The sequence below is a fragment of the Rhinopithecus bieti genome, unplaced genomic scaffold (genome assembly GCF_001698545.2).
Source record: "Rhinopithecus bieti isolate Rb0 unplaced genomic scaffold, ASM169854v2 scaffold_64250, whole genome shotgun sequence".
Classification (NCBI taxonomy): Eukaryota; Metazoa; Chordata; class Mammalia; order Primates; family Cercopithecidae; genus Rhinopithecus; species Rhinopithecus bieti.
In genome coordinates this window covers 169,733-187,770 of record NW_016824178.1, presented here as the reverse complement: position 1 = coordinate 187,770, position 18,038 = coordinate 169,733, and the positions used below count along the sequence as shown (strand labels likewise).

Sequence of the window (18,038 nt, the reverse complement as noted above, 5' to 3'; positions counted from 1 at the left end):
TTATATGATTATTTCATTTTTTAATATCATACCTACTTCTTATGTAAATACACCATGTTTCAGAGAAATATACTTTTCTGTTCCTCATTTAAAAAAAAACAAATGTAATGCTGGTGGTGACAGGACCTAGTAATTGGTGTTAAAAAGTTATCCTTACATTTAATTTTCTTCTGTAAAATCATGCACATATATATACACAATAAATATGTATATATATGTGTATACATACACATAGAATATTAAAATATCACCTTCTATTTTGAGAAGCAGGAAGTTTGATTGTGAGGTAATTTGCAAAAACACTTTTAGACACCCCAGTACTATTCATCCGTTTCATCAGAAATAAGCACTGAAACATTAAAACCGATTTTTTTCTGGTCTGTGTAAAATCTATGGGGATAAAACAAAACATCATATTACTCAAGGATTCTGAAGACTTATTTACTGAATTTGTTTGGCCTATATATTCCTTACCATGTCAGTACATATGTTCTTGTAATTGTGATGACCCACCAATTCCTATTTGATAATTATTATTTATACATTTCTCCCATGGTTCTTTCTCTTATTTCCCTCTAAACACATTATTCTTTGTCAGTTGTGAATATCTCCTTTGCATGTTTGCTATAGGTTCAATATCCCCTTACCTATATTTTCCTATTTTAAAGCATTTGTGATATGGTAAGGTACTGACTGAATTTAGACCTGCTATTAAATAACTTCCTCATAAATATATTGAATAGATTCTAAATTCAATATTGTGTCTCTGACCTTCTTACCTATAATAGCCTTCCCTCATCCGCAGCATCTTTGACATTCTAATTTGCTAACTTGCTTGCTTGTCTGTTTTTAAATAGCATTTGCTACTATTTCACATATGTTTATTTGTATCCCTGTTTATTGTTTTTTGCCCTCACTAAGATATAGAAATCATGAAGGCAGGCACTTTGTTTTATCTCTGTATCCCAGGTACCTGGCACATATAGCCTCTTAATAAATATTGCTTGAATCAGTTGATGCATATGTGTCTGCTTTCATAATAACCTAAAATACCAAATCATAACTGTAACAAGCAAATCAGTAAGTATCTTCTAGTTGAAGCCTAAAGGATAAGTTTATCCAAGATAGCACCAACAATTGTGTTGTATTCAGCCTCTTGTGGCTCTACACAGTGGCCTGAGTATATCCACACACTTTCTAAACAATTTTTCTTCAGTGAGCAAAATTTTTCTTCTTTCAATTGTGTTATGAAACTTAGTAAATCTAGAGTTAATTGAAGGCAGAAATTTTGTCTTATTTATTTATGTATCCCTAAAACATAGCTTATTGTTCGGCACATAGCAGACACTTAATAAATGCTGTTGAAGGGAAAATTGAGCAAGCCCCTTTTTTGTTTCCTGATTTATTTCGTAAGGACCTCATTGTTCTTTACATTTCTGATAAAATGAAATTTCAGTGTTTTTTTGTTTGTTTGTTTGTTTTGTATGTGTGTATGTGTGATGGAGTCTTGCTCTGTCACCCAGGCTGGAGTGCAATGGCACGATCTCGGCTCACTGCAACCTCCACCTCCCAGGTTTAAGCAATTCTCCTGCTTCAGCCTCCCAAATAGCTGGGATTACAGGTGCACGCCACAATGCCTGGCTAATTTTTTGTATTTAGTAGAGACAGGGTTTCACCATGTTGATGAGGCTGGTCTCAAACTCCTGACCTCAGGTGATCCACCTACCTCGGCCTCTCAAAGTGCTGGGATTATAGGCGTGAGCCACTGCGCCTGGCCTTCAGTGATATTTTTTAAAGTACTAAATACAAGGCACTGGATTACAATTCAATGATAAATTTTTCTTTAGTGGTATTATCATTTTCACCCAAAAGCACCAGGCCAGTCTTTCCCAAGAGTGGTAAGATATGCCTTGTAGTACAAATTTAACCCCTTTTTCACTGCAAATCAACTCAGACTGAATTTTAACTCTGAACTTTTACTAATGATTAGAGTCATTTTTAAAACATTGTCATGAAGTTTACTTCTTGATTTATAGTTTATAATTTTCTGGATGCATGTGTGTGTCTGAATGTCATGCTACTGAATTCATTTGATAATCTTTATTTTATTCCAGTTCTACTCTGGTCCTTTCTTCACTTCCCAAATGTACCTGAGGTGATAATTACATTGTAGGTTTTGCTAAAATAAAATTAGGTTTTAATTGACCTATTCTTACAATTAAAGCTTAAGTTTCCATAGATGTGATTTTGTCTATTAGAGACACGACTTTCCCCACTTTTCAAGATATTCTAAGTATCTGATGCACAGTTAACACCATTTGGCATAAATGATGAAATATGAGTCACTTCAAAGAATGTGATCTTCCACTTGACAGGGAAGATAAAGGTCTTAGGAGAAAAAGTTCTCAAACACAAATTTTTCTTAAAAATATATCTAGATCAGATTATTCCACAACTTAATGACATTAACCATACTAGTGATTCTGGACATATTCAAGATAGCTTGAAATGCAGGTTTTTCCTCAATTTCTGATTTGGGAAGGTGTATGGGTTATGGCTCAGGATTGACCAAAGGGAAATTTTCATGTTGTTTAAAGACTTGTGATTAGATAATCTGATAGTGTAAATAGTTGAAATAATGAGCATAAGGAGAGCCCTGGTGGGACAAAAGAAAGATGTTAAAACTGCTTTGCTTTAGGCAGTCCCTACATTGGCAACAGCAACACTACAGAAAGAGCAAAGAGCTGAGATTTATTTTTAAATTACTCTTGCTCATGAAAATACATTTTCAAGATCTAAACAGATATTAAAATTGTGTAAGTTCATTGTGTCTTTGGAAAACCCCATTCTCTTGTATTTAGAGACAAGTGTCTGAAGTACTCCCAAGATGTGTTTCCTGTTAGATTGTTAAATAAGCTTAATCAAAACTATGATTTCACAATAAAACTATTATTTTGACAAGCAAGGTTCATAACTTCTTTCCTTCTCATCAGGATAAATTGAACCTGATAATGTTTAAATATCTCTAAAGGAGCATTTGTTCTGAAGAAACAGAACAGCAGGAATATTTGGAGTACTTCTACATTTGGAACAATAGAATTAATATGGCTTTGGTCATCTCCAAACCCTTTATGTTACAGATATTAACAGCTTTGCCCAAGACTTTTCTATTGAAGTAGAATCTTTGGTGTGGGAGCAATTTGTACTATAGCAAATTGTATCTCATTAAAGATTCTATGTATCAATAGTAGCAAAGAACACATCTTATATGTAGGATTATTCCATATATTCTTAGACATTTTTAAATAAATGTTTCTAGGAATTAAAATATAAGAAATTAGGTTACAATGTTATTTATTTTAATATTTGTTTTTTCAGGTGGCTTAACAGAATTAATATGCTGACAGCAGGATATGCAGAAAGAGAGAGGATTAAGCAGGAACAAGGTAAAGGAATACTTTTTAAAAATAATTATGTTATACTTTTTTTCCTGCAGTTATCCTATACAGAAATTCATTGCTATCACTTGAGAGAAAATACATATGTCAATTTTTGTTTATTTCTCTTCTAGGTACTTAAGTGAGGTTTAACAACTTGTATAGATAGGAACTGAATGCTCAAATTTTTGGAGCAGCTAATGTGGAGTTCTCTCCTATTTGTTACCCCCTCCTCCCATCTCGTTCCTATGAAGAAACAAAATCTTAAAAATGGAAAAAGTCTATAATAGGTCTTATGATTGAACCAAGTCCAGATCCTTAGCAGTGAGCAATTTTTACTATTTAGCGGTTTTATAGACATTTAAGTGGCCTTTTATGCAAATAAATGAGATGAATGATCTTTTCTTTCATAAATTTTCTCATTTGGTTATGTTCTTCAGCTCTGTTACTAACTCTGTGATCCTATGGAATTTGCCTTGGTACTGACCTCACATTTATGAAACACAGTGTTATGGTGCAGAATTGAAATCTTAAGAACAAAAGCTGTGGTCATTGTTCTTAGGTGGCTTCACATTTCCCAAAGGGTGTTTATTGTACATCCTTTGGAAACATAAATAGGTTTTTGAAATTATCTGTTAAAAGAATCCATAGACTGACACACTTATAAACACAAACCTATTCGTAGTTGTGTCTTCAGTGGGCATAGCCAGTTTATTGATGTGGAGATTCTAAAAGCCTTCTGTTTCCTTTTATACTTAGAGTAAAATCTCAACCAGGTGTTTTTTTGTTTTTTTGTTTTTTGTTTGAAATGGGGTCTCACTCCAATGCCCAGGCTGAAGTGCAGTAGTGTGATCTTGATCTTGGCTCACTGCAGCCTCGACCTCCCAGGCTCAACGATCCTTCCACCTCAGCCTCCTAAGTAGCCGGGACCACAGGCATGCACCACCACAGCTGGCTAATTTTTGTTTTTGTTTTTGCTTCTTGATTTTTGTAGAGAGGGAATTTTGCCATGTTGCCCATGCTGGTCCCGAACCCCTGGACTCAAGCGATTCGCCCATCTCCCAAAGTGCTGGGATTACAGGCATAAGCCATCGTGCCCGGCCTTCAGCCAACTCTTTTTTAAAAAAACACCTAAAAACTAAAGTTTTTAAAGATGTAAAGAAGACAGCCAGATCCCAAAACCAGTATGTCAGCAAATGTTTAAGCACAGATTAGTAAACTTTTTCTGTAAATAACCTAATAATATTTTGGGCTTTGCAGGCCATGTAGTAGAGACTATATATTGCATAGGCCTAAATTTATGGTAAGAGTACTGAAAAGAAATTAGTCTTCCTTTTCAAATTTCTTTAAAAGGAATAAAACAGTTCTCTAAAAGTGTTTATAGATTTTTTTCTGATTTGTTAAAGACATTGTGTGGGCAATGTACTGATAGGAAAATGAATCTTTGACTCAATTTGCATAAATATAAGGGAGCTTGGTTCTTAGGCTTAACTTCTGTATTTTATTACTTGGCATTACTATGAACCTGAGCTTCATCTTGATTTTAGTGAATTTCCTTTGTACTTGGTATTATATAGCCAAATTTTATGATGGATGAAATAACTGGTAAGTTATATAGTTATATTGGACATGCAGGTTCCAAAAAGTATTTAGTCTGTGGATTCATGATGTATTGGTCTATCATGTGAGTAGAAAATCATAGGCAGAAGCTAGTAGTTACAATTTAATGCAACAAGAATCTTGCTAATGCAATACAACCAGTATCTCTGAAATAATTTTGATTTCCACATAGAGTGCGTGTTCCTCAGTCACTTTAGCATAGGTCAGAAACATATTAGACTTCTTACCTCCTGAATGATTAGGTTGCATGGTATTCCATGTAGAAAACTACTAGATGCACTTATCTACTTCACACTTCTGTAGAGTTATTTGAGTAGAGTTATATCTTCTGAGTACCATTCTAAGTAGTGAAGATAAGCTTAATACAAAATACAGCGGTTTGAGGACTGGGAATATTTCTCCAAGATGCAAGGACATAGCTGCCAGGTACTGTTTCCATCTAAATAGCCAGTACAGCTTAGAAGTGACTCTTTCATTGACTTAAATAAAAATTTAGTGAACTGCTGTCTTTGATTATAGAAGTATAAAAGATGTGGGGTTCTCTTTCAACATCCATTGTTGTACTTAGAGAAAACAGAATTACACTAAATTCAGCCGCCAAGATAATAATTTGGCTAATTGTCTACTGATCATTTTTGTATTTTTTCCAGCTTCAAGAAAGACATTCATGACATTATTTTCAGTCACACATAAGGTCTTTTTAAAGCCTTAATCACACACAAAAATGAATGAAATACATTGTATTTCTTTGACAGTTCTAAATGAAAAAGTCTTTTTTTTTCAAATCATCCTTTTGTGTCAACATGAGAAAATAAAGTAGAAGTTTTCCTCTTCTAGTGATTACACTGCTTTTTCATGAGTGCTTATAAAATCGTGTATTATTGAAAGAGACATTAAAAGTATCCATTTAATTTGTGCTATATAGACACCTAAGAAAAATAAATTAATTTGCCATTAGAATAAAAATCAGACTAGTTTTCGTCCTCTAAGCAACAGTGTGTCTCTAATTTTCCACTCAAACCCAAAAGAGCCTAACTAAAATTTCTATGTAGCCTCTTCTCTGACATTGCTTTCTCAAAGACACACAGCTTAGTGTAAGAAAAAAAATAATTTGCAAAGTAGTATTTCAGCCTTTTCTTAGGCAACCCAAGAAAACTTTGGATTGATGATGCTTTTCAGTAAACCAAGAATTCCATCAAATAGTGGGACTAAAATTCTTCCTAATTTAACTAGAAGGAAAAAGTAGAGAAGGAGCCTTCCAAAATCTGTCACTTGTAGTGACAGCTATGGAACCCTTGATAAAATCGTGATCATCTCCTTAGTGTGCTAATAAGGACCACTTGAGGTATTAACGCCTTGAAGATATCAGTGCAAACATCAAGGAGGTACTCTGCACAGGTGCCACAGTTCCTAAAAATAGTGGGAAGAATACCGGCAGGGTGATCTTTCCTTGGCAGGGGTGGGTTTGTTTATTCCATTTACCTACAGAGTGATTTCCCAGTAGTATTTCAAGCTCTCACAAAACTACCCAACCCAGGCCCCAGGACTCCAGATTTTACTTTTCATTGCTGGGCCTTGCTACAAGAAAAACTGTATGTCTAAGAAGAAGAACACCAGGCATTTATCGCTTATGGGATCTGAGTCACACTGTCCTGTCATGCTACTACAAATACACCCAAGAAGATAAGCAGTTCTAATATTTATTGAGTGTTATCAAGATGCAAGGCACTTGAATATATGTTACCTTATTTAGTGCCCACACACACACAACTCTGAAAGGCAGTTATTATTAGACCCCTTTTACAGATAACAAAACAGACTCAGAGAGGTTAAATAACCACCACAAGAACACCAAGATGGTAAGTGGTCTAGCTACTAAGAGTCGAAGCTACATCTGTCTGACTATATAGTTCATGTGTTTTTCCACCATCATTTGCTGGGTCCATTTCTGGGCAACTGTGCCAATTCATATTTGAGGGAACACTTGGTATACTGGCTATCACTGGCATGAACCAATGGAAAAAAATAGATATCAAATTAAGATTAACTAGCCTTTGCTTATCTTTTACTCAAAGGGAATAACTAAAGCAGCAATAGAATTTTCAGAGTCTTTGTATTTTGAGGCCTGAATATAATTGAGAATGTATTTTATTTCCAACTTCCTTTGCTGAAGAATTTATGTTCACAGTAGCCAGAGGTATATAGCAGGAGGAGATGGGGGATAAAATGTTCATCAATATACACATCAAACTCTTCTGCTATACTTTACAAAAGAGTCCCAGCAACTTAGTCTCCAGAGCTTTAGGGTAAGGCAGTTTCTTAGTTCAAATCCCAGATCTATTACTTTCTATTTGATATATAGTAATTTCTTAATGTATATTTACTATGATTATCATTAATATTAATCAGCACTGCAGGGAAACCGTATAAAAATATTACAGTATGGGAATTCATGGGTGGAGAGGAGTTCCTGTAAATACACGTGCCATGATTGTTCACCTAAGTGTGAATATTAGTTAAGCCTTGTGATGATTCTTTTGTGATTTAAATTTTCATAAGAATAAGGAGACTTTTGTTGTAATATGTTTTTTCTTATCATCTGAAACTGATGGATAATACTTCAGGTTTTTTTCTTGTAAATCATATAAAGAATAAAACCAGCAGTTACAAGGTGGATGGGATATTACTGGAACAGATTCCAATTATTGGCCCCCTTTTGCTGCATTTGACTTACTCTAGTAATTTGAACTTATCTCTCAGAGTTCTTTCCCCTCCCTCTTGCCTGAGGTCTGCCAAGTCACTTTGTCTAGCTGCTTACATTTGCTACCCTTTTAAGTAGTTCTGGAAGTTTGGAACTTGCAGCCCACATCAGCAGATTTGCCCTTTTGCATTTGGCAAGAATCAGAATGTGCCATGTGTTTCCAAGGAGAGGTGGGAGTATGGTGTCATAGAGATTCATATCAGCATGAGTCTGGAAACAGTGATTGTTAGATAATCAGTGAACTGAAGCCAGAGAAGAGAATTGAGAGCATTATTTTTAGAGCTGTTTATATCTGTAGAGATCTACAGCAATGTATATATTGCTTTTATTTGGGTACCTTTAAGATAAAATTATATACCTTTAAGAGGCATCATGTGGTATCATTCATTAATTAAAGCTTCAGAATAATTGGATCTGAAATCTAAGGTACCCTAAACCTGATTGGGCTCATGCAATACGTTTTTCTTAACTTTCTAAAATTATGGCTGCATGTAACTGCTTGCTTTAAAAGGAAGTTAGAATTAGGTGATTGTACACTTACTTTCTCCTCAAAACTCAACTGAAAATAAAAGTTAGTAGGCCAAGGGTAAGGTAGTGCTGGGGAACATAATGTCGGAACCGAATTTAAATTTCCTTTTTTTAAAGGGTAGTTTATGTTTGTGAAAATATGACTAGAAGCATTTAGTAGAATGTTGACGTATCCATGTCTGTGAATTTTCAGATTACTGGAGTGAGAGTGACAAGGAAGAAGCAGATACTCCATCAACACCAAAACAGGATAGCCCCCCACCCCCATATGATACATACCCACGACCTCCCTCGGTAAGTTAGCAACAAGAACATTACTTATCACCAGATTCTTTGACCTGAAACATCCTTTTGTATGTTAAAAACATATGCAGTAGATTGCATATCAAACTTCAGGTTTCTCAGGGGAAAAGAAAACTGGGAGTCTAAAATCAATAAGCAAATTTTTTTAAGTATACAAAGAATATTTAACCAGGAAAAACAGTCACTACAGATTCCAGGCAGAATAAGTATGTCACCACTTTTATTAACAAAATATACTGTTTGTGTTAAGGTAGCCTTTGTGGAGATAATCAACAACAAAAAAGTTTTCTTAGAAAAAAGATATATAAAATGACCTTATTTATTCCACACTAATAAAGTTTATTCCTATGTCCTTTAGAATGAACTCATAAAAATTAATATTATAACTATATTGAAGATATTTTTGCATGTAGCTTTCTCAGCAGCCATGGGACCTGGTTTAATGTATATGTTCGTATGGCGTGTCAGACAATTCTCTGTAAATTACTCTGTGTATAGACTGTACTTTGATCTTTTAATAGGATAAACAGCTGGTTTACTTGGGACTATCCCACTTTATGTCCCTTTCCCATCAGAATTACCAAGAGTATCTCAGTAGTGTTCCGGTTTAGACAATAATATTCCATGGTCAGGCCGGGCATGGTAGCTCATGCCTCTAATCCCAGCGCTTTGGGAGGCCAAGGCGGGCAGATCACCTGAGCTCAGGAGTTCGAGAGCAGCCTGGCCAACATGGTGAAACCCTGTCTCTACTAAAAATATAAAAATTAGCCAGGTGTGGTGGCGGGCGCCTGTAATCCCAGCTACTCAGGAAGCTAAGGCACAAGAATCGCTTGAACTTGGGAGGTGGAAGTTGCAGTGATCTGAGATCACACCACTGCACTCCAGCCTGGGTGACAGAGTGAGACTGTGTCTCAAAATAATAATATTCCATGGTCACATTACCATAAGAATCAATTCTGCCTATCTTGGGACTAAGTCTTCCACATAGGAAATAGAAGCTGGATTTAGGTGACAACAGCCAACCTAATTCCATCTCAGTACTACTCCAGGGGGATAATTCATATTTTCTCTCTTTTTCTAAAACATCAGGATCTGGATAATTTCTTTTAAATATCTATAAAAGAAGAAGAATAGGAAACAGCATCTTCACTGAACAGCTGCTTAAACATGGCAATTTGTGAATTTCAAGAAGAAAACTATTCATATTATTATTAACATGTGGGAAGGTAACTGACTGCCCGCAGAGGATGCCAAGTAACTTCTCCTCCTTTACCAGGAGGGGTGGTATGCAGCTTCACCTCAGTCAGGCATGTCCTGGCTGCCACCTCAGCCCTGTTTGTGATGATCACATTTAACAAATCAGGCTCGGCCTGGGCTGGTGTGTTATTAGTCCCCAGAGCTAGAGTAAGGCTTGTGGCAGTAGAGGTGCCTGCAACTATTTTACAGTGTTCACTTGATGCTAGTCCTTTTTCTGGTTATGTTTTGTGCTATAACATATAGTCCCAAACTTTAAATTCCAGGGATAAAAATATTCCATTTTTCTTTTATATTTATGTGCCCTGCAGCATCTATGCTCAAGGCTAATGGTAATCCCCAGCAAGGTATAATCTCATCCTGCCTAACATTTTTAACCCCATAGAAAGTAAGACCATCAGACAGCTTTTCTCTGGCACCCATAGGAGCAGACATTCTCCTATGAAGAAAAGGAAGGGTTCTGTCGGTTTATAGGCGACCTATTCTCATATCCAAAAGACTCTCTCCTTGTCCCCAACCCCAAGCTACATGAAATCAGGAATATGAATCCAGGGACAATACTTCTTCAAGATCTCAAAATGTGTAGAGTTTTTAAACTTTGGAATTTTTGTAGTTGCTGAATTTTCTTATGTAAGCACTAACTCTTATACTTTCATTGTTGTAAAATTTTGCATTAATATGTCAGATTTTTCATGAGAGCTTGGTATAGCAGCATTTCAATACATCCATGTCTCTGTCTCTTAAAATGTAAGCTGGGGCCTAACTTTGAGATGTCTACAAACTTGCCTAGTCATTAACTTGACTACGTAAGAGTTCATCTACTTAAATATTACCTGGTGGAAACCGAATGTGTTCCTTGGAATAGAAGTGGTCTGTTATTTTGGTAGAGACTAATTAGGGGCTCCTTTCTACAGATGAGTTGCGCCAGTCCTTATGTGGAAGCAAAACATAGCCGACTTTCCTCCACGGAGACTTCTCAGTCTCAGTCTTCTCATGAGGAGTTTCGCCAGGAAGTAACTGGAAGCAGTGCAGTGTCTCCCATTCGCAAGACAGCCAGTCAGCGCCGCTCCTGGCAGGATTTAATTGAGACGCCACTGACAAGTTCAGGCTTACACTATCTTCAGACTCTGCCCCTGGAGGATTCTGTCTTCTCTGACTCTGCAGCCATCTCCCCAGAGCACAGACGGCAGTCTACCCTGCCAACTCAGAAATGCCACCTGCAGGATCACTATGGGCCGTACCCCTTAGCTGAGAGTGAGAGGATGCAAGTGCTAAATGGAAATGGGGGCAAGCCTCGAAGTTTTACTCTGCCTCGAGATAGCGGGTTCAACCATTGCTGTCTGAATGCTCCAGTTAGTGCCTGTGACCCACAGGATGACGTGCAACCCCCAGAGGTGGAGGAAGAGGAGGAGGAGGAGGAGGAGGAAGGGGAGGCAGCAGGGGAAAACATAGGAGAAAAAAGTAAGTATGTTTCTGGAGATTCTTAGCCTGTGTACACAAAGTCCTAACCTTTTCAAACTTCTTATTTGAAGAAAATAGAATCTTGCTTCCCTTTTTTCTTAAAATAATAGTATTGCTATATAGTAAGTTAGGTCTCCCTTGGTGACCTACTTTCAGAACTTCAGTAACTTGGGAAAACATGATGAGTAATGAAGCTTATATCCCAAGATACCCACAGCTGGAGCAAATAATTTTTTTCTCCAACTAAGCCATTTGCCTTTTAAGGTTAATGGTGGTTTTTTTTCCTTCCTTCTGTTATCCACTTTATTCTCACTAGCATGCACCATCTCATTGGCCCACAGTGGTTGCCCCCTGAGTTGGGTTAAGAAACTATAAATGTTTCAAACAGGTTGTTAGCAGAGCCTTGGTTGAACAAATGAATATACACACACACCCACTCACATCTATACATATACATATTTATCTTTCCTTTTTATTGTCAGAAGATTTAAAGGAAAATCCAAAAGATAGTTTTCCAAGGAGAGATTTCACATAGCATTTCTTTCAACTCCAAAGAGCTGAACTTGATTCTAGAAACCAATTTTCCAAAAGCATCCATCTACTTTCTTGGTATGTATGTTGATTATAAAGCTCAATTTATGTGAATCAACTCTTAAAAGACAAGTCAATGAAGTAACCCTCTGTCTTGTTGACATTAAGAATATCTTTACTAGTTATTAAGTTCTTCATTCAACATGCCATGCCAAGCCTCTGTTTAATACTAACGTGACACATCAGTCCAGAAACCCAGGCTGGTTTAAGGGAAAGGCTACAACTCAGTTATTTTAGTAAGAAAGAAAATCTAGGTTTGGCTATAAGTCTTGAACATAAAATGCCCAAAACAAAATATATAGAAGAAATAGTATAAAACTGTTCACATCTCTTTATTCAAAATGTAGTCTCGGTCAATTAATGCAGATAACTTGAGCAAATGGTGATGAAATCACAGTTACTTGTTTGGTACCCCTAGGGCAATAGACTTCTCTTTTTAAAAGATGAAAGCAGAATGTAGCCCTCAGACCATTTTACAAATATATGGGACTTTGATTACAGGATATATTAGTGTAAGTTCTTCATCACAACTGGAAAAGTATCTCAAAGTTCACAGATTACCAACAGGTCAAGAGCCCCATGTCAGTGTCAAGCGTGGCTCATTTAAAATGATAGTCTCTTTGGAAATGATTGACAAGAAAATACAGTGGACCTCCCTTTATGGTATGGATCTTCATTGCACTATTTAATATTATCTACCAACAAAATATAAGAATTGCTTGTAATAAAATTCATATGCTGGGGCAGTTTCCATGTGAAGTATATTTTAGCTGCAATCTCCATGAGAAACATTATAAAAGGTATGTTGTTAGTACAGGAAAAGTAATTACCATTCATTACTTGTCAAGCCCTTTCAACATTCACATCTATCAGAGTTTATGGAAGACTCTTATGGAAGAAATATTTAGGAGCCATGTTAGTCCTCTGTAGGAGTTCTGGCAAGCATAATAGTAATGTTTAATATTTTAAAGATTACTAAAATTAATAAATTGTCTTCTGAAATTTAAAGATGAGTTAGAAACTTCATTTCAACTGTCATTCAGGTACTACACAACTGCTGTGACTAAGTATGTGAGGTTTATTTATTCTTTTACAAACATATTGGAGAAAACACTTTATCTCAGCTATTTTAAGATAAACTGTGTTGAAATTAGGCACAGCCCTCTGAAATAGAGAATTCTGTTCAGAAAACATTTCATCATTCCTACAGGTTAAGTCACTAATGTTGTCTTGTTTTGAAGAAGTTAGGCACTTAAGAGTTCATCCTGGTCATTGAATAAGGGAAGACTAGAAAGAAGCAAGCGTGTCCTAAGACATGAAGGGAAAATATGGCACCATGCTTGCTCATTCTTCAAGTTTCCAGTAGTCCACAGAGCACCTCTAGTTAGATAACGTTCAATTTTTTCTTCTAGAGTCTCTTTTTTGTTGTTCAGTAGATTGGATTTTTTAGCCAAATAGATGCACTCCTAAGTTGGTTGGGTTTTTTCTTTACATTTCAGATGAGTTAAGTGGGTAGTTATTCAGTGCTTTCCATCTTTTTCAGTGGGCTCTCTGTAGAATAATTGTTATAAGACAGAACAGACCTAGTAAGTGTGTCAGTAAATTTGGTATTGTACTTTTTGTCTTTACAGTACAATATTGTGGTACGTTTCTTGCTATTTCAGTCAGATCTGCTTCACTGAAAGTGGCCTTGCACTATCTTTCAGGCCCCATTTCTTTCTGGGTATTTTTTCCATAAATCTTGCCACTTGATTTCTCCACGTACTTCAGACTGTTCATAACAGAGTAGTGCATTCATGCTTTCCTGGAAGATGCTTATTATTCAATGAAATGTATGTTTGTTCTAATGATGGTTTTCCGCATTGCTATTTCTAATATTTAGGAGTAGGCAATTTGATGAACACCTTATTCAGGAAACATCAGCTTTAAAAACCAGTGTTTTCAAAAGAATCTTTAAGGTCTAGTTATGGGATGTCATATTTATGGCTTCCCTGGATTGACCATTAGGAGTAAGTTCTCAGGCTGCTTGTTCAAATCAAGCTGTTTGGTGTTATGTCAGCAGAGCAAAAATTATACATGGGAACGAAGCTGTGGCCATTACATTAGCCTTAGCCTCCCGTACATGTCCTCCAACACAGAGTGCTCACTGTGCTGCCACCCAGTTCAGCAGGCAACCTGTGCTTGTAAAAATCAAAATCCAATGGCAGTGTGTTACTAACTGTGCTGCTCCAGGTCAGGATTCAGTTTGACCTCCTGAAGTGAATTTGTAGTAATCAAGTACAGAACTTGATGACTACAAAATTATCAGTTTAATGTGTAGTTCCAAACATTTTCTCAGTTTGCCAAGAAATTAAAATAGGAAGTATCAGGCAAGTGGCCAAGAGAAATAATGGAAGAAAACATGAAAATATAGTCTGTCATATGCTTTAAGGGTGAAGAATTATGTCCTGTTTCTTATCATTTATATTTTATCTTACCTTGTATCACAATATATGTTATATAGTGCTTATGAGCTTACAGAGCAATCTAAGAAGCAAGATATACCTAAATCCATGCCTTAACTGTTTTTCATTTTCCTTATGGATATGGAATTTGGCCCTGCTTATAAGTATATTTAGCCTTCCTTAGAACAGACTTCAATCTGTGTTCTCATGGCTGAACTACCTTTTGCCTTATTTTGAAATTCAATTTTTTAACTGAGTCATACTGTGATTTTCTTAGGCTGAACTCATTTTAGTCTGAAATGGATGGTACTAAAACTACACAGATGAGACCTGTCTTGTTTTCCTTTGACTGAAAAGTCAGCTTGCATATTAATTATCTTGACCCATTTCACTGACATTTGAGAAAAGACAAGTAATTTCCTGTTATCCCAATTAGCAGTTTCAAACCTTACTAGGTATGGACCTTATAAGACATCAGCTAAATTAAATTATAAATTATGTCATTCTATGCAACTTTAAAGGAATATAAATTATGAAAGTATGGGACAAAATATGAAGATATATTTCATTCAGAAATAATCTGCCATAACATTAAAATGCTATTTTGGTTAATACAGCTTGAAGTCAGCTTAGAAAATCTCGCTTTCCTTTGCTGTATGTACTAGCCAATTCAGATGAGGTTTTGAAAAACATTATCCCTTAATCCTGCTGATTTTCCCCTAAGCAATTATAAGGGAACTCTCCTGGACACACATTCTTGGTGCCTTCATTTACTCAGTGAAGTCATAATGTCCTTTATCATTGTCTTCAAGATCACCTACCAGTATTCTCACTTAATTTACACATATATGTAGCTTGGTCTTAGAAATCTAAAGCAAAACCTAGGTCTTTTAAGGGGGAATAAAATCTATTACCTTGGAGCCACTGTACACATTAGATTATCAGGCTGAAATATTATTGACACTTTCAAAATGAGATCTGCTGAGAAATATATTTTAAGGTTATTTTTAAAAATCTAGACTGAGTTTGGTGACTCATGCCTGTAATCCCAGCTTTGTCACTGTCCCACTTACAACTGGTATGATTGATCAAGTTATTTAACACCTCGAGACCTCAGTGTCTTCATTTTCAAATCATATGGTAATAATACCCAGCTTTTGAGGTTGCATGAGTATTCAATGAAGTGATATCAGAAAGCACCTTAGATCCATATATGACACATTATAATTCTGTCCAGTAAATGTTATATAGATTTTATATTTGTTTTATTTATAGATTTATATAATTATATAGATTTTATGTAGATTTGTATTAAGGCAAAGTGGGCAATTACAATACTTAAATAGTGTATTAGGCCTGGCAAACCTCATTAAGTAATGATTACTACATGTCCTATCTTTGTTCAGTTCTAGCCATCGAGTCGAACCATATGAAATGTTGCTTTTGTAGGTCAAAATGATGAAACATTAGCAATTTTGTATGTTTCAACCTAACATATTAGCTGTGTTCTGGGAGCTAAAATAGAAATGTTTCTCATTTCTCATTCTTATCACTCACTACTCCTTTCCTTTTTGACTTTGGACATTTGGGAACTCAAAAGAAACCTTGTATTCCAAATAGCAATAATTTTATCAGATATATGTACTGAAATATTTATTTATAGATCTTGTCATTTGGGTCTCATTTCAAATATTTTCCCCTCAGAGACCCTTTCCTGACAACCCAGTCTGACCCAGATACCCGCCACCACCATTCATCCTCTTGTATGGTTACCCTGTTTTATATTTTTTCCAGCTTTATCACTATGAGTATAATATTAAATATTGTTCACAGATTTATTTTCCATCCCTACCCACCAGAATGTAAGCTTCTGAAGAGTGGGGATTTTATTCCTGTCTTATACACCTAGCACCTAAAACAGTATATGGCCCATAGTAGCCCAGGCACTATTGAAAGCATGAATGAGTGAATGAATGAGTAATAGCTAACCCCTTTTGTTACTAACTTCCTTTCAATTTTATTATTTATAGAACTAAAGTTATTGTATCCAGCATATGACATAAAAGAAATCAAAACATTGCAGAATTCCTCATTTTTGGTATTTTGTGAAGGGAAAGCCAGGACTGCATGTGTTCAGCACACCCTCTTTATGCTGGAGACCACAAAGCTGGGATGCTGATAACTAGAATTACTGCTCTTCGCGTTATGGCTCTTTTATGGTCACATTATCTACTATTGAAACCATTTCCTCCTGTTTCACTGCCATTTCAAAGATGAAGGCCACAAGAATATGACATCTGAAATAACTAGTTCATTGTCATAAATCAGTTAGAAACCAGATCTTCCAACTTTCTTTTGGTTCTTCCCACCAAAATCCACTGCCTGTAGAAGAAAGGAAAACTCAAATCACTACCAGTGCTTGGCTAACATTCCTAGTTATCCATCACCTAGCTTCATCTTAATTAGTTTGTAAAAAGTGTTGAAACTGCAAGTTGTACTTTGGCAAATAACCAGTAGCCCTGCATCAGCCAGGAAAATAATCTCAAAAGTGTTAATAAGTAATGACATCAGATGTAAATGGCAAAAGAAGGAATTGTAGATGCTGTCAAGTCACAACAGCAGAATATTTGGCCAGAAGAGAATTAAAGCTCACACAAAACAATGTCAACCCCTCACTAGCATAGGTAAGACATTATGATTTATGTTATTTTTTCTTACCAAGAGAGATTATTAGATTCAGCCACACTGTTGTCTGCTACTATTTTCACACATCAAAAAAAAAGAAATCACTTCTCTTCAGCTCAATAATAGCATATTGTTCATTTCTCCATAGAGTACCTTCTAGCTTATTGTATGAGAACCTACAGCCTCTTTTTACCTTGCTCACCCTTGCCAGAGTAGGCCGAAGGTCACAAATGCCTCATTTTTGTCCCTCAGCATACACAATTTACCTCCTATGGTTGGTTACCAACTACCAGAAGATGATAGATTAAGATTTAATAAGATTGCACCATAAAACATATCTTGGAGATTTTTTAACTACCCTATTTTTGTTGTGTAATTCCAAAGTAATAACTTGCTTATTGCAAAATAAATAGTACAGTGATGAAAGTGCAAAGCCACCTTCTCTTTTCTTTACTCTCCAAAGTTACTGTCAAAAGTTAAGGTTTTAAAAATCAATTCTTGCATGAATTTATTTTCCTTATATATCTCTATCTTGTAACTCAATGTGAGTTAGGGATATGAAGGATGGTTTAGTTGATTATCAGTTAGAGTTCCTGTAAAACTTTTTAGATATGGCATTAGTTTATAATGTAAGCAACCGTCCTGTGAAATAATTTACATAGCACCTTAGAACCCAGCCCAGTCCCAAAATTTATTACTCTCGAAAATGTAGCAGTTGACCTTTTCAAAAACAATAGAAATGTGAGAAGAAAAAAATGGCATTGGCTGTACATGCACACTCATACACTGCCCCCCACAACACACCCCCTCACACACACCCCAACTCAAATATCAGAAGTTCTCTTGCCTACTTGCCTAATGCCTTAATGCCTTATGAATTTTGCTCAGCTTTCTTTATGAAGATCTTCCAGTACTTTCAGTTTATACCAAAGCTCTGTGATGAAAAGAGCCAAG

The 18,038-nt window shown here is 35.9% G+C and overlaps 1 protein-coding gene across 1 annotated transcript in view; it reads left to right on the top strand.

Annotated features, from left to right (window-relative positions):
• The window catches only part of CNKSR2 (connector enhancer of kinase suppressor of Ras 2), a 66,247-nt gene that overhangs the window by 11,568 nt on the left and 36,641 nt on the right, over positions 1-18,038 (top strand). The window contains exons 4-6 of the mRNA XM_017862184.1: positions 3,320-3,446; positions 8,540-8,640; positions 10,818-11,364. Of these exons, the coding sequence (XP_017717673.1) occupies positions 3,320-3,446; positions 8,540-8,640; positions 10,818-11,364 (775 nt within the window). The remainder of the gene's footprint in view (positions 1-3,319; positions 3,447-8,539; positions 8,641-10,817; positions 11,365-18,038) is intronic.